This window comes from Syngnathus typhle, linkage group LG1, assembly GCF_033458585.1.
Source record: "Syngnathus typhle isolate RoL2023-S1 ecotype Sweden linkage group LG1, RoL_Styp_1.0, whole genome shotgun sequence".
NCBI classification, from domain to species: Eukaryota; Metazoa; Chordata; class Actinopteri; order Syngnathiformes; family Syngnathidae; genus Syngnathus; species Syngnathus typhle.
In genome coordinates this window covers 23,553,654-23,577,579 of record NC_083738.1, presented here as the reverse complement: position 1 = coordinate 23,577,579, position 23,926 = coordinate 23,553,654, and the positions used below count along the sequence as shown (strand labels likewise).

Below are 23,926 nucleotides of genomic sequence, written 5' to 3'. Positions count from 1 at the left end.
ACACACACACACAACGTGTAGACGTACATACACGCACTTCCACACACAGAAGGACAGACACACACCCAAAACATACATATTACACACGTAATATAGACGTTGAGAGCAGGTGTGTGTAGCTTTACTGTTGAACACAAAAACATTGGACTTCCTTTACATGGCTCTTCACAATACGAAAGCAGGAAGTGACATCTTAGGAGGACTCCCCCTCCTATTTCGACACACACGTGATGTACAAAAAAGTGTAGAAAAATACTCTTGAAAAAAGCAAATCTTCCAAATGACTTCTAACAACTAGCAACCAGGAATGTGGACATGAAGGAATGAGCTAACATCAAGTCACAGACTATCCGTCACAGGCCATTGTCTGTGATTAGCGCATTAGCTCTCACTTTTGGCCGGGGCTAGGTTAGTCGAGCTAGCAAAAACACTGACGGAACACAGGATTAATCACCGACAACACACTACTGTGCCCTAGCTAGTACGCCAACCACGTAAGCATTCAAAGTAGCTAACATGTTAGCATCTGTCATGTCAATGTTACAGCAGCTAGCATGAAAAGGCTAACGGTGTTAAACGAGCGGGTGCGGCGTCACGTCAATTCCTCTCGGGAACCGGATGCCCGAGGCGGCGCGCCTCAGTCGGGCAGGTACGTGCGCATGAAGATCTGCTGGTGTATCCACGGCGTGAAGTGGCTCACGTTGCTGTACACGCCCGGTCCCAGCACTTTGCTGAAGCACACGCTGCCCCATGACGTCAGGCCGAATAGTGTCCAGCGCCCCCCAGACAACTCCTCGCACACCAGCGGACCTCCGCTGTCACCCTAGAAACGGAACGGAAGCAACACACTGCGCTCGACACCAGCCTAGAAGCTCGGACTTGGAACCTGTCATTCAGAACTTCAACTTAGTGGCTAAAACTTGTAAGCGTGTGATGATTACCATGCAGGAGTCCACAGTCCCGGCCTCGTAACCGGCACAAAGCATCCTGGCAGTTATGGTCTTCATGTCAAAGTAGGACTGGCACTGGGACATGGAGATGATCCGTACCTGGCCCTCCTGCAGCTTGAACGGCACTGCGGAGGAGGTAGCATCAGCTCGACCTTAAAAGCTAGACTTTAAAAGGGAGAACCTAGAGGCTAGTGCCTTCTGGGTAGAACTTGATCACTAGAACCTAAAACATAGAAGCTAGCACTCAAAATCTATACCTACGAAGATCTTGAACCAGCAAATGGGTGTTTGGACTTACTCCTGTTTCCCATGTGACCCCATCCTGTGATGTAGCAGTAGGAGTCCGGAGTGGGAATCTGATTGGTTCCGGGCAGACACACGGGCCGTACCCATTCCGTCTCCTCCACCTGGTGTGATTCCAACAATACCTCAGCAACAATATTCTCGTCACCCGGGAACGCGGGGAGGACTCACCTCGGAGTCCAACTCCACAACGCTGATGTCGTAGTCCACCACGGCGCGGTTGTAACGCGGGTGCACTGTGATGGCTCGCACGCCACGCCTCTGACTGTGCACGCCCGGATGGTCCAAGTTGTTGAGACCCAAGAGGACCTTCCACAAGTGGGCCTTCTCTCTCCTACGCATGTAAGAAAAGATCATGGAAGACTTTGCTTGTGATTTAAGGCTATACAAATAAACTTGACTTGACTTGTTAATAGCAAGCCCCCTTGAAAGTGTCACTGCCTGGATGGTTGAAACTTGAAGCCCAAAAGCTAGACATGGACGGGCTCACCCCTCGAAGCAATGCGCCACTGTCAAGGCCCACTTAGTGCCGATGAGGACGCAGCCGCACACGTGACCGCTCTGACCGCTCTGCAGCGAGCACTGCCATGGCCACGCCCCCTGCCTGGCCACACGACCTCCCAGAATCCTCTTCTGCCTGGAGAGACGCGCGTCCATTGCCGGCCGCAGGCCGCACTCTGGCCGAGAGATGAGAAACAGGAAGTAGACTCGGCCCAGGCCATCGGAGGAGACGAGTCGGAGGGACGGATGAGGCTTACTGTCTCTGACGCAGACGAGAGCCACTCGCTTGCCAGAATGACACGAATGACTGACACACACGTATACACACACAAGCAGAGATATGCACAAAGTTACACACACACACATAGTACACACACACACACACACACACACACACACACACACACACACACTCAGAGCTTAAATATTGAGACTAATGTTAGCATTAGCAATTTTACTCACTTCCTGACACACACACAGACACACACACACCTTCTCTTCTCGAGACGAGCCTGTAGAGCCGAGCCTTTGCGTTCCTCCCACTCTGGTTGAACATGTAACCAGCGACGACGACCCGGAGGACCACCCTGCTCAGGTACCATGGAAACGGAGGCGGGAACCCTGCGGGGCACGCTAACTGTGATGGACCGGCCGCATCACCTGTGTGTGTCTGTGTCTGTGAGTGTGTGTGCGTGTGTGTGTATGTGTGTGCTACTGACCTTACCCTAGACCCAGCTGGTCACAGGTCAGTTTGCTGAGCTGCTGGTTCCACTCGTCTGCACACACGTGATAGTGGTCGGCCGTCCTCAACACGGTCAGAATGGAACCTGACGACTGGCTCAGAGACACTCCGCACAACAAAACACTCAGTCATCTTCCTATCATGTGTGTTTGTCTAAGTGTGTGTGTGTGTTACCACAGTCCCACTCGTCCGATGCGTCGGTGCAGTGTTTCTTTCCATCGCACCACAACGTCCTATGCACGCACTTGTGATTGTTGCACGCCAACTCGTTATCGCCACACGCCGCTAACACAACAATCACATACACACACACACACTGGGTTGAGTCAAGGCGCTAGCACATGGAAGCTAAGATTAGAGCCTGGTACATAAGCTCGGAATGAGAAGTCAGGACTTCAAAACTCATTCTGAAAGAGAAACTTAGTTTAGACTACAAGATAGCGCTAAAACGTAAAAAGTTAGAATATTGTTCCTCACACCTGCAAGTTAGCACCGGTAAGCTAAATTTTAAAATCTAAAATCTAGAAACTAGAACTTATTAGCAATAACGCCACACGTCGGCAACAACTCACAGCAGTTGACCTCATCAGCCAGCAGGGGGCAGTCTGGGATGCCATCACAGATCATGCTGGTCTTGATGCACACGCCGCTTCCCGGACATTCCCACAGAGAACGCTCGGTGCAACCTACCACATACCCGCAAAGACGCGTCAACGCGGCAGGCTCGATTTTAGTGTCACAAAGGTTAAGGCGGTGTTCTCACCGCAGTGATCTTCGTCGCTGCGGTCGTCGCAGTCGGCGAGGCCGTCGCAGCGCTTGCTGGCGAGGACGCAGCGTCCGGAGCGACACTTGAAGTGGCTGGGGGAGCACTCTGTTGCCACGGCGACGTGGTAAACATGAACAGAATATGAGCAAACAATGAGTTAAGCACCAATTTGTACGCACCGTCCACGCCGGCCTCAGGCAGAAGGCACGTCGAGTCTCCGCCCTCTTCGGGAAACTGAGCGCAGTCCGAGTCGTCGGGCCACTGCAATCCCACGATGCCGAGCACCGACTCGCACTTCTCCTTGGCTGTGCGACACAGAGACCTGCAAGTGGGAAGATGCCGTGTAATCACAATGAAGTGACGCTCCACACCAATTCACTAACAATGCCGGGCTCACTAACGCTGTCCTATCCTATTCTGTCCCGTCCTGTCCTATCTGCTACTTGGAGCGGGGCAGGACAGGTTCGACACACGCTCAGAACGCATCCTCACCTGCACGGCGGCACAGTACTCAGGCTGAGTGGGTCGCACTTGGGTACGAGCAACGTGCAGGCGTAGAACATGAGATACTGGTAGCAGCCCGTCTGGACCAGCGCCGGGAATAGTGACGACTCCCACGACACGGAGCTCTCCCGCTGCGATACGTGACCCAGAAAGTTGGGGAAGCGTGTGTGGTTGTAAGGCAGGTTCATGCACAGCTCCAAGCTGATTGGCTCACAGCCGGCTGACACGCCCATGAGGGGAGGAGGCAGTCAAAAGAATTGAAACGATGTTTTGTGAAGTAGAATAAAAATAGGAACCTTGCCTATCAACGCATTTGTCAGAGGCTTACTGCAGTTGTGGTGTCGCGTGTCGCAGGAAGTGGACGCGCAGCCCGGTTGAGTGGGGGGGCACGTGTTGTGAGCTGTAACGCGCACACGCACCGTCAGACAGTGATACACATTCACCAAGGCAGTCTGTTGCCAGGCGGGTGTCTCACGCTGCTCGCGCATGCAATGCTCTTCGTCGCTGCCGTCTTTGCAGTCGTCCTCGCCGTCACAACGGAAGGCCGGAGGAATACATTGACCGTTGCGGCATTCCCAAAGACCCTGGCTCCGACATGCTGCGCGCACACACACACACATACTCAGGTTAGTCGTTCTTGCAAGATGAGCGTCAAGGACGAGGCAACTCACAGCAGTTGAGCTCGTCGCTCTTATCGACACAATCGTGATCGCCGTCACATAGCCAATCTGTGGACACGCAGCGGCCGTCGCCACAGCGATGCTCCCGTGTTGCGTCGCACACTGACAAGCAACAGTTAGGCTAGCCTCACCTATCCTAGCGCAGAGGTTCTCAAACATTTTGGGCACATTGCCAGCTCTAGAAGTTTAGCGTGTACGCTCTCACCACAGTTGAGCTCATCGCTAAGGTCTCCGCAGTCATCGTAGCCGTCGCACAGCAGAAGCGGCGGCAAGCAGCGGCCCGTCGAGCAGCGGAACTGTGTGTCTGAACACACTGAATGATGATGTCATCAATGTGATGATAGTGCGGTATCACGGCAACTTTTCGAACATATGTTGCGTGCACGCTCACCGCAGTGGGCCTCGTCGCTCCAGTCATCGCAGTCGTTTTGGCCGTTGCACACCAGCTTCTGAGGGACACAAATCCCCGTGGCACACAGGAAGACTTCCTTCCCGCCGCACGCCGCTATTGGCCAATCAGAGAGTAGCGCATAGTAACACCAAATGTCCTGTACCGCTCTGTCCGATTTACTTCCTGTTGACTAATTATACGGTTGATCAATAAAAGAGCACCGCTTGGTATCACGAAACAATGTCCCTGTCCTATCCTGTAGTGCTCTGTCCAACCTCGTCCTTTACTAACCTGTCCCGGTCTATTTGACACTTCCCTTTTGATTTCTGATATGTGTGTCAGCAAATCAGAGGACCTTTCTTTTATCGTCCTGTCCTACCCAATCAAACCAATCAAAATTACTCACAGGGTTTTCCCGCTGCTTGTCGGGGAGTGTAGCAGGCAGGAGACGTGGCCGAGGATGAGGTGGCCCGGCTGAACTGCGAGCAGCGCAGGAAGTCGGGCCAGGAGATGTTGAACATCTGCAGGACGGGCTCGCAACCTTTTCTGGCCGCCTCACAAAAGGATGCGCACGGCAACACCACCCACCTGTGGTGGAGCGGGTAAGCGAATATTCTGAGATGTGAGCAACGGAGTATTCCGCGGCTACCTGTGCTGAGCGTCGTCGTCATGGAAACACTGCGGCAGCGCCAGAGAGCAGCCAAACAACATGATGTGCTTGTAGCAGGACAGTCTGCTCAGGTAGCTGAAGAACCTGCGACACACATCATGTCACTTCCCCAACGCACGTATGCCCGAGCGCCCACCAAGCTCCGCCCACCATTACCTGAGCAACATGTCTACCTCCGAGCTCTTCACCACGGCGACGGAGGAGGACAGCCATGTTTGGTTGTATGGTAACATGTGACACTGAGGCTCTGCCAGGGGCTGACAACCACCTGCATACATTTTGGATTTAAAAAAAAAAACTTTAAAGTTTTATACTTTACAAAAACATACAGGAGTAACCTAATCAAAACAAATGCAAAGAATGAAGCATTTGGTGCTCCATGATGCCAGGCTTTAATTCAATGGGCATTGTGTGGCTGGTGTGTTTCTAGACCACCAGGGGGGAAAATAAACTTTAATTTGACATTCTTCAAAGAGGATAAAGAATACTGTAGGCCTGTCACATTGTCTGTCTACATGTGTTGCTACACCAACGATGTTTACACAACTGGACACACACAAACACACACTTACCTGCATGCGGCGTAGAGGTGGCGGCGGTCAACCAGGTGGAGCTCAGCGAGGGGACAGACGTCAGCAAATCTGCAGCTGTCGTCATTGGCGGAGTGGACGGGGCCTGAGACGCATCTGCCGGGAGGGAGGGGCTTGTACGGTTCCCACGGTAACCAGGCACCCTGTCAGCTATCGGCTCGGGGGAAGGGAGCGGGCTGGAGTCCGAGACACGGCCGCCAATCACACCTTAGGAAAGCACATAAACAACTTCAGTGCCTGTTTTTGTGTATGTATACGTGTGTGTGTGTGTGTGTGTGTGTGTGTGTGTGTGTGTGCATGGGCAAGGAGCTTTTTGATTGGTTCACTTTAAATACACAAGTGCACACGTCTATGAATAGTGTCAGAGGGATCTGGTTACCATGACGACCCCGGTTACATGTCTCATACACTCACGCGTTAGCTAATAATAACAATCATTCGGGAAGGGTGTGTGTGTGTGTGTGGGGGGGAAGTTCTCCACCACAAGTGCCAGCCGGGGTTAGTTGCCGACACTAAAGGGGGAATGTGTGTGAGCGTATCGTACCTTTCAAAGTCGTGTCAAGGTCAGCATTAAACAAGACTTGGACACGATAAAGATGCCGAAAAGGTGACAAAATGTTTTACGGCACTTGTAAATATTTGACATTCCTCTTCACTTTATATGCTCCTGATTGGCTGAAACCCACTAGTTGTCATGACAACCACCAGACACATGGACTTTTTGTGTCAGAAGGACCTCCAGAGGTGTGTGTCTGTGTGTGAATACCGGTAAGGGCGAGTACGAGCATCATGCCGCCCAGCAGGCCAGTGACGGGAAGCAGGACGTAAACAAGTCGGAGGCGGCCAGACGTCTGCGGCTTGTGAGGACGCACATCCTCGCCCATCATGCTTTCAGTTACTCCACCGGTCACCTGCTGGAGCACAAAGGTAGCTTTGGACATTAACTCTTGGGTTACACAGTATGAAAACATGTTAAATATCTCACCGTTTTAGTTTTATTATTTGCAAGAAGTCAGTGAACCAAGTATGCCATTTAATTCATTTTTGATGTTCGAAATAGTTTTATTCTTTACAATTACTTTACTCGGAAAAGGGATTCTTTTGACTAGATGATTGAAGAATAACATCAATGAAATAGTACTTTGAGATAAATTAACTTAAAAAAAAGACTAAATACATTCAAGAAAAACTTGACTTCAAAAAAACAATGAATACATTTCAATAACAGTTTTTTAGGAAAATTAGTTCAATAAAGGATTCTTGATCTCTTGACGCTCGTTGGGCCCCGGGCCTTAATTTGCTCACGGTGCCCGAGACGACGACGTAAACACGATGGCCGGAGCTGGACGAATCTTAAGTCACGTGAGGCAATTAGTGCAAGTCAGAAGCCGATACTTCTGGGCTTTTTCTGCTTCCGGTTTATTCCTCGAGCCACTGAAAGCCACGTGGGCGCGCGCGCGTGCACACTCACCGTGTCCGTTCCCGCGCTGAAGGTGACACGCGGTAACGAGCACATGACCTTCCTCTGCGCCTCCGCCGCAAAGAACGCGCCAACTGAAGTCTGCGGCCGCCGCCGACCAAGCAGCTGATCGGCCCGCCCCCTTCTCCTCCTCCTCCTCTTGCCCCCTCCTCATGCCGCGTGACCGCGCCTGGACGTGACGCGCGCGTGCACATGACAGTGTGCACTGGAGAGAATTGACTGACACGCACATACTCTCATTCTGTCTCGCGCGCACGCGCACACACACACACACACACACAAGTGATCTCAACAGGGAGACGTCATCACACTGACACTTTTATTTGTCAAACAAAGGTTGTTGTTTTTTTCCCAATCATGACATTACACAACCACCTATGACATGAGAACGCGTGAGCCGACAACCCCCCCCCCCCCCCCGCCTTCTTAAGCAGTTCTCATAAGCAAGTAGGCGGCGAGTGACAGCGCGACACCACCCAGCGGGATGAGGAGGACCGCAGCACACTTCCGCCATCGGCCAATCCGTCCGCCATCCTCTTCATCGTCTTCATCCCGCCTCCCTCGCTTTTTGATGCGACGTCCTCCTCGCCGCTTGGTGAATGCCTCGAGCTCCTCCTGAACAAACATCCAAACACACTCGAGCAAGTTAGTTTAGCATAGTGGCGGGACCAGGACGTTTTTCTTATCGTCACCTGATGGCGCCGTTGCTCCTCTTCCTCAGCCGCCTTCTCCTCTGCTTTCTTCAGCTGGACGCATCACATGCATTCAGAGCTCATTGACACTGTTCTGTGACACATTCATGTGTGTGTGTGTGCGCAGTCACCTCGCTGACTCTTTTCTGTTGTTCTATGCAGTTGTGGTCGCACTCGACAACACACGCAGATGACAGTGCACACGCCACCTCCTATGCAGACACACAATGAAGCTGAGACGATGCGACAAGAGCCTGGCGGAACATAAGGTGTCCATTTTGTACCTTCTTGATCCTCCTGCAGGGACATCGCAGCTTAACCTTCTGGTGACATTCGACCCCACAGGGCCCAGGGTGACACCCCTGCTTGCAGCGATGACCGCAGCTCAGCTACGTGCACACGCATACAAAATAAGCATAAAAACAGAGTCACAGACAAAGACACGACACACACACATACGCACACACACACACACGAACAAACATGCGGACACACATTTTGCAGATGAGTCTTCCATTTTTCCGAAGTGCGGGAAGCCATGTTGCCACCCAATCCCATGCCAACAAGAAGGCATCTCAATGAGTGGCACGTACCTCTTTGGGACACTGGTTTTTGCACGAGCCCAAAGCCATCTTTGTTTCCTCGTCAGCCGTGGTCATCTTCCTGTCACGCAACGATGACATCAGAACATCCAGAGCGTGGAATGACTGATGCGCCCCCACGACGACAAAGCCAATCATTTTGTATGCGCGTGTGCTCACTTGCACTCCACATAGATGGCGCTCATCTTGCAGTGGCAGCGCTGCCGAATCATCTGGTGGCACGGCGGGCAGTCGCCACTGTGACAGGGAAGCGGGCAGGCGTGGGGGCAAAGATGTGGCCGAGGCTTGGAGCAACCCTGCTCGCAGTCATCGCACTAGCGACAAACACACACGACTCACGGTTAATATTTCACTATTCATTGCGGTGTTCCGCCTGGTTTTACATTGGCTCGCACGAGCTGACCAGACAGATCTGCCGCACTCGACACGGCGGGATTGTCACAGCCGCTTTACCTTGTTGCCATCGTCCACCAGGTGGCACTCTTTGGCGCACGTGTGGTTACCGCAGCGCAGCGGTCGCCCGCAAGGCCTCTTGCAGGAGAAGCGGTCATGGCGGCTACACGGCAACGCGCTCACCTGGACCCCCGCGGCGACATCGTCATTGTGACATCATAGAGCCACACCGGAGAAGTGCACTGAAAAAACACTCTTACCTCGTGTTCTCCAAAACAGGAGCTGCAAGAGAGAGATAGAGAGGCAATCAAAACCTGCACGCGTCTGTGTGTTGTTGGTGTGCGTGTCATACACTTGTATTGGCACTTGACAAGGAGGACACGGCAGGGCCTTGGTCACAAACGCCGGTTCTGCCGGTTGCTCCCACGGCCCGGACAGCTGCACCTGAGACACACCGACGGGGACCGTTCCACGTGAGACGTATGCGGGACAAAGAACATTCCAGACGAGGACCTGTGCGCTACCTGCTGGGACTTGAGAAGAACGCAGTCGTGGCAGGGCCGCGGGCACGTGTGCGGGCAGCCCGCCAGAGGTTGCAAGCAGGGCTGTGTGCAAGGGGGGCAGGCCCCGGGGTGGCAACGGTGGCGCTCTCGGGCGGCGTGGTGGCAGGAGGATGGAGACCTATGATGGGGGTCAGACAACTTTAGAATGAATGCGGACGGCGCAAAAGTGGTAACAGTTGAATTGACGCTTCAGTCCCTACATTGTCGTCTCCCGACCCTCGGACACGCTCGTCCAATGATCAGGAGGAGGAAAAAGACGACAAGAGGCGCGCGTACCTGCAGAGCTCCTTGCAGCGAGGAGGCTTGGTGCTCCGCTCACGCCCGCACGGCACCGTCAAGTAGGTGGACCCGCACGAGCATCGGACGTCCACCATCTCCGGACAAGGATAGCAACTTCCTGGCGGTGCGGGAAGACCCATCAGACGCTGAAAGCGAGCACATCAAAGTAAAGGTGCCTTACCTTGGTGGCACACCGACGGACATTTGTGGTTGCGACATCCCAGAGTCCGACCGCAGATCTGGTCACATGGGGGGCAGTTGCCTGGGCAACACTGACAGAGGGGGAGGCGGGTTAGCGGGGAGCTGCGGACGAGCACGGGCACGGCGACTCACCTTCCTTCGACATGGATGTTTCTGGCAGTTTCTGCTCTTTGAACATTTCGACTCACATAAATACTCTTTGTGACACGCCATCAGCTTTCTGTATTTACCGCAGCGGCATTCTTTCTCCACTTCCTGACACACACATACACAACGAGTCAAAAAAAGCACATCACACACAAGCGTGTGCGTTACCTCTCGGCAGGTGTCACAATTCCCACGGTGACATCTCCTGGAGCATGTGTGCTTCCCGCAAGCTAGGGGGCGCTCACACGTGTCTCCGCACAGCGACACCTCCTCGGTGCACGGCAGGCTGGACTCTGACACAAACAGACATTTATTGGAAAATTTCCAGCCATTTGCAACCACAGTCAGGACCCAGAGTGTGTTTGTGTGTCTCTCACTGGTCTTGCCGCAGGGACACGATCTGCTGAGCGAGCGGGGGCACGGCGGGCAACGTCCGCCGTGGCACACAAGCTCACAGGTGTGATTCCCACAAGAGAGGGCGGCACCACAAATCTGAAGAACAGGACATAGGCGCGGTCAGACATTATGTGGAAGCCTGCTGTTCCTAATAATAGGGCCAGTCGTCCACGTACACGTTCGCACTTCCACTTGGGTTCAGCGCAAGGTCTCTCCGCTTTTTGCCGACCGCACACGCACTTCTGAACGCTGAATTTGGGACAGGGGGAACACTCTGACACACAAAGAAAGACGCTGAGCATACAGGAAGTAGAATGCGACGCCACTGGTTTCTTCACGTGTGCTTACCAGAGTGGCACGGCTGGGAACACTTGTGTTGCCGGCATGGCAATAACTTTCCACACGGTTGCTGGCATAACCAGCCCTGGGGGTAAAATTAAATAAAAATAAAAAATCCGTGAAGCTGCGCAAACTTTTTTTAAAATGTGCGTGAGAGTACCTTGTTGCTACAGCGCCGGGGGAGGGGCTTAGCATTGCCACACAAGCAGGAAACTGACACCATCTTGGGGCAGGGCGGGCACGGACCTGCGGACACAAGGAGTTCGCCAGAGGGCAAACGGGAAGTGTGTTCGCACGAGCGCATTTGTGTGGTCAATTACCGGGATGACACAACAGCAGACATGCGTGTCCACAGGAAGGTTTCAACTCCTTATGACACACGGCGCCACATGAGTGAGGCGCTAACCAGGGATCGGCGGGAGGATCCTCAAGCTTCCCACAGTAACACACGTACCTGAATACAACACACGTGCACAATCACATCCACGACTGGGTTGCTCGTACTGGTAGCTGCTTACCTGGTGGGCGTGGCGGCGTGGGAGTACTCAGCCCGACACTTGGGACTGCGGAAAGGGAAAAGATTGCACTTGAGAACAACATAAACACTGCATGATTGGCAACTTTGGCCTCACCAGGGCCACGGATGTTGCTTGCGGCCAAAGTCTTCGTCCGTGGCCGAGCAGAGCAGGAACACAGAATCCCTGGCCCACTTTTGGATGCACGGAAGATGGAAGAGGGAGTAGCAGCCGGAGCAGCTCCACACCTGGAAGGGGGCCGGGAGATGTTAGCAAATCGGTGGCATCACACGACCTGACATTAAAAAAGAGCAGCAGTGCCATGGAGCCTTCAAGTCACACATCTATAAAAACAAGCAAGACTGATAAGAAATAACGATATTCAACTATATACAATACAAAAGAGCAGCAGTGGCATGGAGCCTCTCAAGCCTCAAACCTCTCAAGCATTTTTTACACGTTGGGTTGTTCGAATCTATAATTGCTCCATTTGCACCCGGCTCAAATGCAAAATATTTCCACACACGACTGGCTTCTCAACATTCCGGCGTGTTGGACTTCCACTCGCACTTGCTGAAGCCATTTTTATGACAGACCGAATGTTTTCTCCTTCTCCAGCACCGCTGACTGCTGCTCCGTGCTGCTCGCATGTGTATACTGCCCCCTTCAGTTCCAGCAAGAATCGACGCAGCCCGCCGAGCGAAAAGTTAAATATTTGGTAGTCGGTACCACAAAAAGCAGGTTGTATTTTTTGCATGTTGGTACTGTCGGTTCTTTTGACAACACTAGACCTGACCAAAAAGTCTTAGCCCTTCCTCACCGGCTGAGTCCGCTTGACGGAGGCGATGCAGATGAGACAGGTGAGCGCGCCAGACTGGAAGAGTTCGTTGACATACTGGCCCGTTCTTTGCAGACCTGTGATGTCACCGCCTGGTGAAGACACATGTTTGAGAAACAAATTATCGCAATGTATCGCAAAATCTCAATTGGCAGTTTGACCAAGGTCCATTAGATGTGGCTCACCTGTATGACTGGTATAAGTAGTGAAGGTGGACTCCAGGACGCGAGCGTCATTATGCTCCTTAATGTCGTCATCGTCGTCGTCATCATCATCCTCAGAGGAGCAGTTGGTGTGGCGCTCCATCAGTCGCTGCGCAGCGGCCTGGTTGGACTTTCGGATCTCCTCAAACTTGGAAGCGCCTGTCAGCCAGAACACAGAAAGTGTGTCAGCACACTACTAAAGTAAACACAATGTAATGTGATCCTCACCAAGGTGTAGTGGAACCGTCGTCTTGGTACTGTCTGCTCTTCCTACAGCACTTCCAGGCTTTTCTCGCGCTTTTTCTCTCGGATCTTCCTGCTTCCGCCCACGGCCCCTGCCCTGAGGTCTCCAGGCTGGCTGCATGGCAGCCACCAGGATCGAAATCCCACGTTCAACTTAATCTCCTACAAAGAAAATCAGGGTTTAGTTGACCAACATTTTTTTTGTTATTTGAACGTCCCGTAATGGAATGGAAAAAAATAACAGTAAAAGTAGTCATGGTTGTTTAGCAAGGTTTTAAATGATGACAGATAACGTTCCAAAAGTTAGCACAAGCTAACTCGCCGGCTAGCGAGGTATCACGAAGACGTGCGGAGGAGGCGCCCAAAAAGCAACATGAACGTCATACTGGAAGTCACAAGTGTAAAAAAATATAAAAAAGTGCGTCGAGTTACTTAGAGTCGAGCACGTTATAAGAAAGCAATGGCACATGCAAAAAAAAAAAAAACATTGCAAGCAAGTGTACAAACCTCGGTTGTCTCGCAGTTGCACCAGTGCTGACTTGAGACTCGACGCGCAGCTGCCACGCGCAACACTTCGCGTTGCATGCTGGGACTTGTAGTCTATCTACAGGCGCGTGCCGGAACAAGAGAACTACAAATCCCATCAGTATAAACAGTAGAAGAGGGACGCTGCAACAGACTATTTATTAATATTGTTTAATGTCATTCGTGATGTCCACATCTTTCAAAAAAAAAAACATGTGATTGGCATGTTTCTGCTTTAAATCATAGTTTGACTATTTAACGTTGGTGCTTTAGCGCGCAGTTATCAAACGGAGGCACGTTAGCCATTACTTTTTATCGGAGGGCGCGGGGCAATCAAATAATTTGCTGTTAACATTATATGCGTCTACGTCATTCCACCTACGTCGTTAGTTTCTAAGCATTTTATACCAAATGAAGCAAACTAGTTGTCAACTAACTTCGCAGTCATGTTGATTTTTTGTTCGTGTTGCACGTCAGCTTGGGACAATGGAAATTTGTTGAGTTTGATTCAATTTGGTAAAATTCCGTTATAATGAAACAAGTGATGAATTTTTATGTTGAAACAAACAAAAATAATAATTATTCTAATGGGATTTACACGACACATGGTAGGTACATTAGCATAATGACTGGGGCCTTCGGAAGAAGTTCTCTCCCTGGATGCCCGGCACAAATGTATGAGAAGAGTACGAATATTCTAGCAGTGATTAATATTTAAATTTTGATGACAGTTTCAATAGCGTGCAGCTATGCTATCTAGTACTGCTCGTCATTCAGTGGCTGACAGCGCTGGCACATCGCCTGCCTGGGAGGGCAGCTTCTTCTCCAGCTTGCTCACTCGATGTTTGAGCTTGCTGTGCGTGGCCTCGTGCTCGGCCAGCAGTCGCGCGTATCGTGTCTGCAGGCTGTCCAGCGTGCTCGCCATCCATTCAACTTTCTCCTCCATCTCTTTGGGGTCGGGGCCCTGCGCCGCCACCTACGGAACAAGAGAAGCCGTGACAACTGAGCGGGTTCCAGGTAGCTGTGGCACCGAGGGTACCTCCAGGTCCAGCAGGCCGTCCTTCAATAGAATCTGTCTCCCCTTCTCCTCTAACAAGGCCTTAGCGTCGGGGTACTCGGTTAGCGCCTCCATTAGGTCATCTTTGGAAAGGCAGAAGAGGTCGGAGTAACCGATGCTGCGGATGTTTGCTGTTCGCCTGTTTCCGGCTTTGCTGCCTGTTCGCGAGGAAGACGGGCAAAAAGACATCACAAGGTAAAGAAGTTTACGTGCTGTAGCGCGATGAACTTGGTCTCCTTGACTTTTTTTTCTCATGCTCGCCTTTGATGGCCAAGATGCTAATCTCGCCAAAGTAGCTGCCGTCGCTGAGGACAACAAACTGCGTGATGCCGTCATCGGCCACCACGGCGAGCTTGCCCTCTTTGATGATGTACATCTCGCGCCCGATATCGCCCTTCTTGCAGATGTAGTCTCCGGGACTGTAGACCTGCGGCTGAAGCTTCAGCACCAGCTCCACCAGGAGGCCCGCCTCGCAGTCGGCAAAGATACGCACCTGCGCGCCGACATAGAAAGCTTGAAATCAATCTTTGAGGACAAAGGAACTAAGGTTTGTCAGAGTTTGAGGTTAGGGGTTAGGATTCTAACCTTCTTGAGTGTGTCCAGGTGCACGTTGATGGCAATCTCTGCTCTCAGCTTGTCCGGAAGGTACTTGAGGACTTCCCGTTCGTCCACCGCCTTCTTGTTGGTCCACAGGAAGTCGAACCATTTTATGACGCGCTTCTCCAAGTCCTTGGTAACCTGGGGGACAGCGACAGGGTCACACCGTTGGGTAAAAAAGGAGCCGAATCGACTTTGACTCGGTTTTGCCACATCTGGAAATCACCCAGACTGACCTTACGGAAGCTCATGTACTGCTTGATGGCATCGATGCGAGCCTGAAAACTGGCGCGGGCGGCGTTCATGTTGGTAATCATGGAGCCCACGTTACCCACGATGGTGGCAAAAATCAACACGCCCACCTGCCGTGGACAGGAAGTAAGTGACGAGGGCTTGGGACGCCGGATGTGGTGAAACCCACCAGGAAATCGGTGACCACAAAGAAGTACTCAGAGTTCTCCACGGGGGGCGGAGTCTCTCCAATGGTAGTAAGCGTCAGCGTGGACCAGTACATACTATAGGCGTACTTCCTCACCAGGCGCCCGAATTCCGGATTTGCCGGGTCAGGGTACACGAATCTGTCCGAGCCAAAACCTGAAGAGGGCACAGGAGGAATGGTACGCAATATCCATCAAATTAGAATCCAAAATCTAGGAAAGCCCACCAATGGCTTTGGAGAAAGAATAGTAGAGGCAAGCGTTCCAGTGGATGATGATGACGATGTACATGACCAAGTTGGAGATCCGCAACGCGTTGGGGTAGTTGGTTCTGGTCTCGGTTCTCTGGAAGAACTCCAGCATCCTAAAAAGAGGAGACGTGTCAAGCTAGCCTCTGGGCCGAAATGCTGATTTCAATGTCACGCTGCTTCTAATTTCCACCTGTTGAACCTCAGCAGCTTGTTGAGGCGGATCTCGGGGTAGTTGAGGCCCAATGTGGCGTACAGAACGTCGGTGGGGACCATGGAGAGCAAATCCAGTCGGAACTGTAAACTCGTCATGTAACGCTGCCGCAGCTTCTGCTCGTCCTTCACCAGAAGACCTTGCTCCAGGTAGCCTGCATGCACACGGTGACCACCACCATAACACCGTGACAATATCCAAAACCGCAGCTGCGTGCACAAACCTGTCCTGGTTCTGAAGACCATGTCGGCCACATATAGCAAGTCGCAGAGAAAGTCCAAGAAGAACCAGAAGCGCAGGTAGTCCATTTGAAGCTCCTCAAAGCACGCCCTGATGTGGTACCATCACAAAAGCTTCAGACGTTGGAAGCAGAGAACTGGGAAGAATGGGCTGACTTGGACTGGGAATATTACCTTGCGATGATGAAGGTCCAGTTGTACATGACGGGAAGCGTGATGATGAGGAGCCAGTGGTAATATGTGTTCCCCGCCGGATCCACCACTGTGATCTCTTTTGGACTAAGGACAATGCACATACGTACATCTAGTTCATCTTCCAGAAGTGGGAGTAAGTCACTTACAAAGTATGTCAGGTGAGTTTCAAGAGTGGTGCGGCAAAATTTCAAGCTACATCTTTCCCACTTGGCCTTCACTGTGAGCAAACGACACTTCCGAGGAGATTGTGCCGAGGAGTGGCGAGAGATGTTAAGTCACATGACTTCATCGTCACAATCAACCTACACTGCCTCCTTCTTCTCCTCTTCCTTGGCTTTCTTCTTTTCCTCCCCTTCATCCTCCTTCGCTTTCTTCCTCCCTTCCTTGCTGTGAAGGAAGCAAACAGAAGTAAAGGAGGCAAAAATCAGCATCCCACTGGAGAACAACAAAAACGCCGGACAAAAGTGTCTTGGAGACGTCCCATTCGGTCTGCATCGTATCGCCACATTCGGGACGAAAACAAGCATATTTGATCAGAAAATCTATTTTGCTTCCAATTAGTCCTTACCAGGGCATTATGAAAAGAATTGTGGTTACAATTTTAATTTTTAACTACCAAACGAACCAATTGTCTTACATTTTCTTGTCTTTCTTCTCCTTCTTCTTCTTTTTCTTCTTCTTCTCTTCCCTACAAGACAACAAAAAATGTGCGCAGTGGCGAGCATAGTGAGTCACCTGATTGCGTGAGTGTCAGTGTGTTACTTGTCTTTGTTGTTGCTGTTGTTGACATTGAAGAGACATCCTGCACACCTGAAACACATGACCCCTCTCACACACAATGCAGAAGCAGAGATGACAAAAGTACTCACACTCTGTACTTAAGTACAAATACTATTACGTGTGCAAAAAAAAAAAAAAAAAAAAATTGGCACAGGTAGCGACTCATTCAACTTCTTACAATAAAAAAGTACAAACCGAGAAACAAACTGAAGTACAAAAGAAAAATATTTATTGTACTTGCAGTGAAACAGAAAAATCTACAAAGGTCCATTCGTGAAGTAATTGTACTTTATTACGTCCCACCACTGCGCTTGTGGCTCACCTGCGGTCATCCATATCGTCCAGAAGTGCGGCGGCTGCGTCAACCGGCGTAACCTGGGCCATGGGGTGCTCTCTTCCCTTCTGGTATGCGCGCAGGAACACACACGCATACGAATACACTCACACAATACGCTCAAAGTGTCTTTTGCATTGCAATTTGCAGCCATTGCATCACTCACCTGTCAGGTAATATTCACTTGCCCCGGGGTTACGCCGTCTACTTCCAAGCCATTGCCATGGAAACACAACTGCGCGACCCCCAAAACAACCTTGAAATCCACCAGAAGAAAGAAAAACTTTCCCCCGACCCAGCAGAAGCGTTCAGTTGCAGATAAAGCGATTAGCGGACGGATGATCGGGCGCGACTCACGCTCACGCGCGCGCGTAGCTAACATTGGCATAAACATTTGGAAAGGTGCAACTTTTGTCTTCAACTGAACAAACTTTGCACTTGGAATAACACCAGTGGACAACAGGGAAGCAGAAAGGATGTGTAGAAAAAGTGAAGAAGAGAAGAATGACCTATGCTCATTTAGATGAGTCAGCACACAAACACACGCGCACACACTGGCAGCTTTGACAAGCTTAAATGTGTGTGAGGCGGTACGGTGCAGTATATATAGTGACCGCTGAAGTAGCGCTGAAGATAAGGGTCGCTATTTCCCCGCTTCTTTGGGAGCCGTGGCCAAGTAGTTATATCGTTTGCCCCCGCCACCGGGGGCGGGGTGTTTGGTCGTTCAAGACCATCCACCCGGAAACAGGCTGCAATGTCGAGCAAGACCGATACTCCAAACGGCTACCTGGACACGTATGCAGCTAGTGGGTCCCACAACCAGACTGTGCCGTGTGCACACGCGTACGTGGCCCCCAATAAAGGAGTATCTTCATTTTATTTCGAAGACGAATGGATATTGTACTCAGATCGGGAGAAAAATAAAAAATAGTTTTGGAACATTATTTTTGTGAGTAGTTGTTGTCTTGGCTTTTGGAGACAAGAAGGAATGGAAAGATCACTTATATTGAAAATACAAAATCAAAACGATCATCTGCGTTGGCCGGGAATCGAACCCGGGTCAACTGCTTGGAAGGCAGCTATGCTCACCACTATACCACCAACGCATGTTACGATATACGGAACAACAGTGTGATTTAAAGATTTTCAATTCCTGTGTTCCGATTTACAAGCTTTATTTATGTATGAACTGTATTACATGTCAAAACTATTCTCTTCCCTTCTTTGTTGTCTACTCAACATAAAGGAGTCGTCGTTTATGCCGCTCGAAGTTGAACCTTCTACTATGGTCCACTAGAGGGCGGTGTGCCACGCACCTATTGTTCCAAATTCATTTGTTTTGTGAAGGGGGTGAAAGGTCTCCGGACCACCCAACTCAACAGGCCAACAGCGACCTGCGACCTTTGCCGAATAAAGGCTGCGACCAATGACAGTGGAGCAGAGGCCTCTCGCTGGCGTGTGTGCGTGGAAATGCGTGTGTGTGTGCGTGTGACATCCCTTCCTGGCGGGCCGCCAATCATCTTCACACTCTGCCGCCTCCTCTTCCTCCCCGGGCGCCAATCAGACGCCACGCGGCGCGCGGCCACGGGTGGCGCCAGACGCAGCGGAGGGCACGAGTCAACACGCGCTTCCCCTCCCCCTTCCTGTCAGCGAGCATCAGCCTGCCAACAAGCCCCCCCACCCTCCACCATCCCGCCCCACGCCACCCCCCTCCCCTCCGCCGCGTCGTGAGGACGACACACGTATTCGTTCATAACCTCCGCCATTATTCATCGCCCCCTCCCCCCCTGCAGGGTCTCTCGCTGTCTCCACGCCACCTGCTAATTGAACTCCTTCCTCCTGCCTCGCGCGAGCTCGCTTGTGCCAAGCCCAGGTGATTATACGCCCCCCTCCCATTATCCATCACCTCCCCCCCCTTCCCCTTCGCCGCCACTGACAGACCGACAAATCCCTCCCGGTGCTCCTCTCCCACCCCCCACCTACCCCTCCTCCTCCTCTCTCCATCTCCTTCCCCGCCAGCCATGATCCGTGGCGGGCTAATTCCCAGACGGTCCTCCTCTTCCTCTTGTCGTCCTCGCGGGCCTGGTGAGTAGCCTCATCTCCTCCTCTTCTCCTCCTCTGCCTCTGTGTGCGTGTGTGCGTGCGCGTGTTGGACCGCCGCATGCCGCCTTCACGCTTTTTAGCCTTTTACGAGCCGCCTGCAAGCCCCCCACCTCCCCCCTCGTCTTCCTCCTGCTGCGCCTGTGGGATGAGGGGGAGGCAGGGGCAGTGTGAAGAAGAAGGAGGAGGAGGAGGGGGGACGTTAATGTGCCGCCCGGGAGAGTGGTTTCCTCTCGCGGTCGGCGGCTGCCGTGACCTTCTGTCACGCTGATCGGATAATTAGTCCCGCCTCCAGGGTGCGCTCTCATGCAGCCGCTTCCCGCCACAGGTCAGAGGTCACAGGAAGTCAACGTGCGTGTGTTTTGTCCCTTGCAGGAAAGTAAACAAAAGGTGCGGACGGCGGCCATGTCAGGCATGACGAGCGGCGTGTGCGTGGAGAGCGACCTGTCGTCCGTGCTCCAGCGGAGCTCGGCCTCCTCGCATCACCACCCCAATCACCACGGTTACGGAGGCCAAGGCCAGGTGAGTCAAGATGACTTGAAGTCAAGTCACACATCTCAAGTCTTGACCTTGCGTGAAACTCACTGTGGCAAAAATCGGGTTTCAAACAAGTCACAAGTTACTGTGGCATCCGAATTAAGTCACTCAAGTTGAGACAAAATTTCCGACAAGTCGAGTCAAGACTCGAGTGAAGCAAGTCAAAAATCATCTCAGGCTCTCTCTTGCCTTTGACTTCGTCGATGTTTGACCAGCTAGCAGTGAGCTAAACGGTTAATGTAGCTTAGCCGTCTTGTCGCACAAGATCCACGATGAAACGAATCGACAAGTTTGACAATGGAATAATTGTTGAGACCTTGTCAAAAGGCTAATTACCCAAATCTTTAGAATTTCAGCCTCTCACCGGTAATTACTCTCCGATTGCTGTTCTTCATGAAAACAAACAGATAATCTTTGACTAAAAATCGACGTGTGCTGATTTTCTGACTGACGTTAAGCACGAAACCAGTGAGTCCATATTCATCATCTTGTGTTTTGTGTACTCTCATTTTGAAATCCTTTCATTTTTCAACATAGCAATGCAAATTTTAAAATGCTTTTTTGGTGCGAATGATCGATTAATCAAACAATCAACTTACCGCGTCGCCCCCTTGTGGTCGCAGGTGTCCACACTGGCGCCCATGCTGGACTACAGCAGCGAGATGGACCGCTACCGCTCGTCCATCGCCAGCTTCTACAAGACCAACGTAGACGTGGGCAACTTCCCGCAGTCGGCCAAGCTGGCGGCGCGCTTGGCAGCCGCCGCTCCCATCTTCCCCCCCACCGCCACCAGACTGGGCGCCATGACCACGGCGCCCTGGGGCTGCCATGACAACGTCAACCACCCGGCGGCCGTCTTCTGGGGCCGACCCAAAACGGCCGGAGCGCACCACCGCCACCACCCGTCAGCGCCCGCGGGTCACATGACCCCATCGCACTCCCACGGGAGTGGCATGCCTCAGGGCGGGGGAGCGGAGGAGGGGGGAAGGACTGAAAAACACTCAGCCCCCTCGCTACCCGTCACCCAAACGGCACACCACCACCCCATGGCGCCCAGCAACGCCAACTTCCTGCCCGGCTATGGTGGGGGGAGCGACTGCGGAGCGGGCAAGCAGGGACACACCCACCCGGATGTGATGGGCCTATCCGAGGGGGGCAGCTGCAACGGGGGCAGTGTTCTGGGAAGTGGCTTCCTGGGGGGACTGGGCTTACCCCCGGGCGTCATTGTCATGGCGATGGGTTCAACGGCGGGCGGGATGTCAGATGCCGGCAGCGCTTTCCAGATGACGGGTGGCCAGCGGGGGCCCGCGGACTGCCAGCAGCACTCTGGCTCCTCGCCCTGCCCCTCCTCAACCTCGCCCTCGTCGTCGGGCGTGGCAGCGGGCGGCGCGGTCCTGTCGCCGCCCTCGTCATCGTCGTCGTCCTCGTCGTCTAAGAGGAAGCGGAAGCGCTGCGGCGTGTGCGGGCCGTGCCGGCGGCTCATCAACTGCGGCGTGTGTTCGTCCTGCCGCAACAGGAAGACGGGCCACCAGATCTGCAAGTTCAGGAAGTGCGAGGAGCTCAAGAAAAAGCCAGGGGGCGGCGGGGGAGGGGCGCTCGAGGTGAGGGGAATCCAAATGAACATTAAATGTGAAATTCAAAGTTGACGGCACTCACACCAATCACCATTTTATCTTTTTTTTGGGGGGGTCCGCGGTTTTTATTTCTTCCAAATAATTGGTGAGTTAATGATAATTATAAATCACACTTAACTAGATTAAAAGAAAAAAGTAGTTTATTTTGTGACTACTTCTTGTGAGCGCGAGTCGAAATTGGCCCTACTCAGCTCACCTCTTTTAATTGTGTGCGTGCGCACGTTCGGCTCACTTAATGAGCGTTGCTGGACCCGGACGACATCTCCATTCATCCTCACTTCCTCCCGAGAGAGTCGCTAAAAACCGTAGCTAATTGGCCCATACGCACACACGCGCACAGCTACAGGATGCGCACGTGCTCGTACATTAGGCTAATCTTGGTCAATTACACGCTAATTGGATCCGTGGTGTGAGCGTGAGTGATGATGTGGTGTATGTGGTCAGAAGGTCTTTCTCACTTTTTTTTTTTTTTTTGCCTTAACCATCCTTAGAGGCCACCATCCGTCCCGACCGGCGAGGCCTTCCGGTGGTTCTTCTAGTCTGCGCCGGGGGCCCAAACAGGAAGCGACACTGGCACGTTGGCACTGGACTGAGGACAGTTGGGGCACAAGCTGCCCACTGTTGGCTGCTAGCAGTGGAGAATCCGTGTGTCACTCCTTCTTTCTCAAAAATAAGACGGTGACTAATTGTTTAGATTTTTTTTTTTTTTTAATTTGTAACAAATGTCACAGATTTTTTATATTTTATTTTCAGGGTGAGGAAAATGCAAAATCAAATTCTAGTATCGTCTAAAGGTTGCAGTGATGGTAACTAATGCGCTAACGTAGCTTTACTCGTGCTTGTCCCCAAACTTCAGCGTAAACTCAATTAAAAAATCTAAACAAATTTAGTTCTATTGGCCAATTCTGGGCGGCTCGGTGGCGCACTTGGGTAGCACGTCCGCCTCACAGTTAGGAGGGTGCGGGTTCGATTCCACCTCCGGCCCTCCCTGTGTGGAGTTTGCGTGTTCTCCCCGGGCCCGCGTGGGTTTTCTCCGGGCACTCCGGTTTCCTCCCACATCCCAAAAACATGCTTGGTAGGCCGATTGAACACTCCAAATTGTCCCTAGGTGTGAGTGCGAGTGTGAATGGTTGTTTGTCTCTGTGTGCCCTGCGATTGGCTGGCAACCGGTTCAGGGTGTCCCCCGCCTACTGCCTGATGACGGCTGGGATAGGCTCCAGCACGCCCGCGACCCCAGTGGGGACTAAGCGGTACAGAAAATGGTTGGTTGGTTGGTTGGCCAATTCTGTATTTTTAATCTGAACCTTAAAATGAATGATAACAATAAATCATGTATTTTTCTCACCGTTTAGCTCTGGATTGGGTGGTACAATGATTTATCGATCAATTGACGGCTAAATCGTTTGATCACAATCTGTTTTGATCTTTTAGAGGCAGTTCAATTAAAAATTGTCCTAATCCTCCAAATGTCCATTTTTCATCAGTAAATAATCTCTGATTTCTGTAGCCCCGATTTCCATAGCCGTCTGATTATCGTTTGGTTGCAGCCCTGAATTAAAATATATAAAAAAAATCTTTTTAAATTAGTCACCAATTGAAAATGGAAAGAAAGAAAGAAAGAAAGAAAGAAAGAAAGAAAGAAAGAAAGAAAGAAAGAAAGAAAGAAAGAAAGAAAGAAAGACACACGGACTTTGTCGCTCAGAAGATGAGCTGTCAGTAAATACGTTTCGTGAGCAACTCGGACGGACCATGTCTTCTGTTTCTTCAACATGCTGTCAACGGTCCGGCAAGACTTTATGTGGACGTGCGTCGAAGGACTACAACTTTCCTCAGGAGGACTACAAGGACCACAAACGCATTCACGGCGGACCAGACAAAACAAGGAACGAGGAAGTTGCCCGACGAGCGCGCGTGCACGGGTTGCATCTTCCCGCGTGTGCTCATCATCCCCCATACTGGTGAGGCAGAACGCTGGTCGTCCTTGACAACAGAGCGCCTTGTTGCTAGGAAACTGCTAACAATGGACCATCACTTGTGCGCT

The 23,926-nt window shown here is 51.8% G+C and overlaps 4 protein-coding genes and 1 non-coding gene across 11 annotated transcripts; 1 reads left to right on the top strand and 4 right to left on the bottom strand.

Moving 5' to 3' along the window:
• Nucleotides 1–99: 99 nt before the first annotated feature.
• corin (corin, serine peptidase) lies at nt 100–7,688 on the bottom strand. 6 transcript variants are annotated; one of them, XM_061293874.1, is made up of 24 exons: nt 7,569–7,688; nt 6,864–7,008; nt 6,080–6,304; nt 5,664–5,775; nt 5,487–5,591; nt 5,244–5,425; nt 4,838–4,951; nt 4,652–4,759; nt 4,438–4,548; nt 4,242–4,364; nt 4,095–4,166; nt 3,755–3,986; nt 3,442–3,584; nt 3,260–3,367; nt 3,069–3,182; nt 2,671–2,781; nt 2,479–2,602; nt 2,247–2,375; nt 2,012–2,061; nt 1,744–1,930; nt 1,425–1,587; nt 1,249–1,357; nt 942–1,075; nt 100–823 (listed from the first exon to the last, which is right to left on the bottom strand). In XM_061293874.1, exons 1-24 carry the CDS (start codon nt 7,611–7,613, stop codon nt 638–640), a joined length of 3,132 nt encoding a protein of 1,043 aa, XP_061149858.1. In that variant the 5' UTR covers nt 7,614–7,688; the 3' UTR covers nt 100–637. The 6 variants fall into 6 exon arrangements, with proteins under 6 accessions (XP_061149858.1, XP_061149849.1, XP_061149828.1 ...); XM_061293865.1 differs by having other exon boundaries at nt 6,864–7,011; nt 7,569–7,687; XM_061293844.1 differs by having other exon boundaries at nt 1,744–2,061.
• Nucleotides 7,689–7,882: 194 nt separating this feature from the next.
• Nucleotides 7,883–13,640, bottom strand: nfxl1 (nuclear transcription factor, X-box binding-like 1). Its single transcript, XM_061294008.1, has 25 exons — nt 13,496–13,640; nt 12,974–13,150; nt 12,728–12,904; nt 12,525–12,634; nt 11,822–11,952; nt 11,708–11,752; nt 11,510–11,643; nt 11,350–11,435; nt 11,199–11,274; nt 11,027–11,124; nt 10,832–10,946; nt 10,623–10,747; nt 10,440–10,562; nt 10,288–10,378; nt 10,104–10,224; nt 9,789–9,945; nt 9,617–9,708; nt 9,525–9,546; nt 9,325–9,447; nt 9,031–9,185; nt 8,863–8,932; nt 8,554–8,658; nt 8,401–8,481; nt 8,270–8,323; nt 7,883–8,192 (listed from the first exon to the last, which is right to left on the bottom strand). Exons 2-25 carry the CDS (start codon nt 13,107–13,109, stop codon nt 8,004–8,006), a joined length of 2,616 nt encoding a protein of 871 aa, XP_061149992.1. The 5' UTR covers nt 13,110–13,150; nt 13,496–13,640; the 3' UTR covers nt 7,883–8,003.
• A 77-nt stretch (nt 13,641–13,717) lies between these two features.
• On the bottom strand, nt 13,718–19,252 carry cnga1b (cyclic nucleotide gated channel subunit alpha 1b). Of its 2 annotated transcripts, XM_061294285.1 has the most exons (15): nt 17,781–19,252; nt 17,603–17,682; nt 17,263–17,310; nt 17,138–17,188; nt 16,807–16,887; nt 16,480–16,584; nt 16,290–16,396; nt 16,046–16,220; nt 15,832–15,968; nt 15,589–15,761; nt 15,404–15,529; nt 15,156–15,308; nt 14,832–15,063; nt 14,553–14,728; nt 13,718–14,489 (listed from the first exon to the last, which is right to left on the bottom strand). In XM_061294285.1, the coding sequence occupies exons 2-15, from the start codon at nt 17,662–17,664 to the stop codon at nt 14,283–14,285; spliced, it is 1,833 nt and encodes a 610-aa protein (XP_061150269.1). In that variant the 5' UTR covers nt 17,665–17,682; nt 17,781–19,252; the 3' UTR covers nt 13,718–14,282. The 2 variants fall into 2 exon arrangements, with proteins under 2 accessions (XP_061150269.1, XP_061150270.1); XM_061294286.1 differs by lacking the exon at nt 17,263–17,310.
• Nucleotides 18,649–18,720, bottom strand: trnag-ucc (transfer RNA glycine (anticodon UCC)). Its single transcript has one exon. It is a non-coding gene; the product is annotated as a tRNA-Gly (tRNA).
• An 863-nt stretch (nt 19,253–20,115) lies between the features above and the next one.
• Nucleotides 20,116–23,888, top strand: LOC133164554 (uncharacterized). Its single transcript, XM_061294332.1, has 3 exons — nt 20,116–20,236; nt 20,875–21,852; nt 22,377–23,888. Exons 1-3 carry the CDS (start codon nt 20,120–20,122, stop codon nt 22,422–22,424), a joined length of 1,143 nt encoding a protein of 380 aa, XP_061150316.1. The 5' UTR covers nt 20,116–20,119; the 3' UTR covers nt 22,425–23,888.
• Nucleotides 23,889–23,926: the final 38 nt, after the last annotated feature.

What these genes read in the sequence shown, in the direction of transcription:
- LOC133164554 (XM_061294332.1), top strand. Translation starts at nt 20,120, where the DNA reads ATGTCAGGCATGACGAGCGGCGTGTGCGTGGAGAGCGACCTGTCGTCC. An exon ending in GTTACGGAGGCCAAGGCCAG is followed by an intron (nt 20,237 to 20,874) that starts GTGAGTCAAGAT and finishes TTGTGGTCGCAG; the next exon opens with GTGTCCACACTGGCGCCCAT. An exon ending in GCGGGGGAGGGGCGCTCGAG is followed by an intron (nt 21,853 to 22,376) that starts GTGAGGGGAATC and finishes AACCATCCTTAG; the next exon opens with AGGCCACCATCCGTCCCGAC.
- nfxl1 (XM_061294008.1), bottom strand. Translation starts at nt 13,109, where the DNA reads ATGCAGCCAGCCTGGAGACCTCAGGGCAGGGGCCGTGGGCGGAAGCAG. An exon ending in TCTGCTGTTGTGTCATCCCG is followed by an intron (nt 11,436 to 11,509) that starts GTAATTGACCAC and finishes TTGTGTCCGCAG; the next exon opens with GTCCGTGCCCGCCCTGCCCC. An exon ending in AGGAGCAACGGCGCCATCAG is followed by an intron (nt 8,193 to 8,269) that starts GTGACGATAAGA and finishes ATGTTTGTTCAG; the next exon opens with GAGGAGCTCGAGGCATTCAC.
- cnga1b (XM_061294285.1), bottom strand. Translation starts at nt 17,664, where the DNA reads ATGGCCCAGGTTACGCCGGTTGACGCAGCCGCCGCACTTCTGGACGAT. An exon ending in GACGATATGGATGACCGCAG is followed by an intron (nt 17,311 to 17,602) that starts GTGAGCCACAAG and finishes CATGTGTTTCAG; the next exon opens with GTGTGCAGGATGTCTCTTCA. An exon ending in AAGCTGCTGAGGTTCAACAG is followed by an intron (nt 15,969 to 16,045) that starts GTGGAAATTAGA and finishes TCCTCTTTTTAG; the next exon opens with GATGCTGGAGTTCTTCCAGA.
- corin (XM_061293835.1), bottom strand. Translation starts at nt 7,613, where the DNA reads ATGTGCTCGTTACCGCGTGTCACCTTCAGCGCGGGAACGGACACG. An exon ending in TAGCGATGAGCTCAACTGTG is followed by an intron (nt 4,549 to 4,651) that starts GTGAGAGCGTAC and finishes GTTGCTTGTCAG; the next exon opens with TGTGCGACGCAACACGGGAG. An exon ending in TTGTGGAGTTGGACTCCGAG is followed by an intron (nt 1,358 to 1,424) that starts GTGAGTCCTCCC and finishes GAATCACACCAG; the next exon opens with GTGGAGGAGACGGAATGGGT.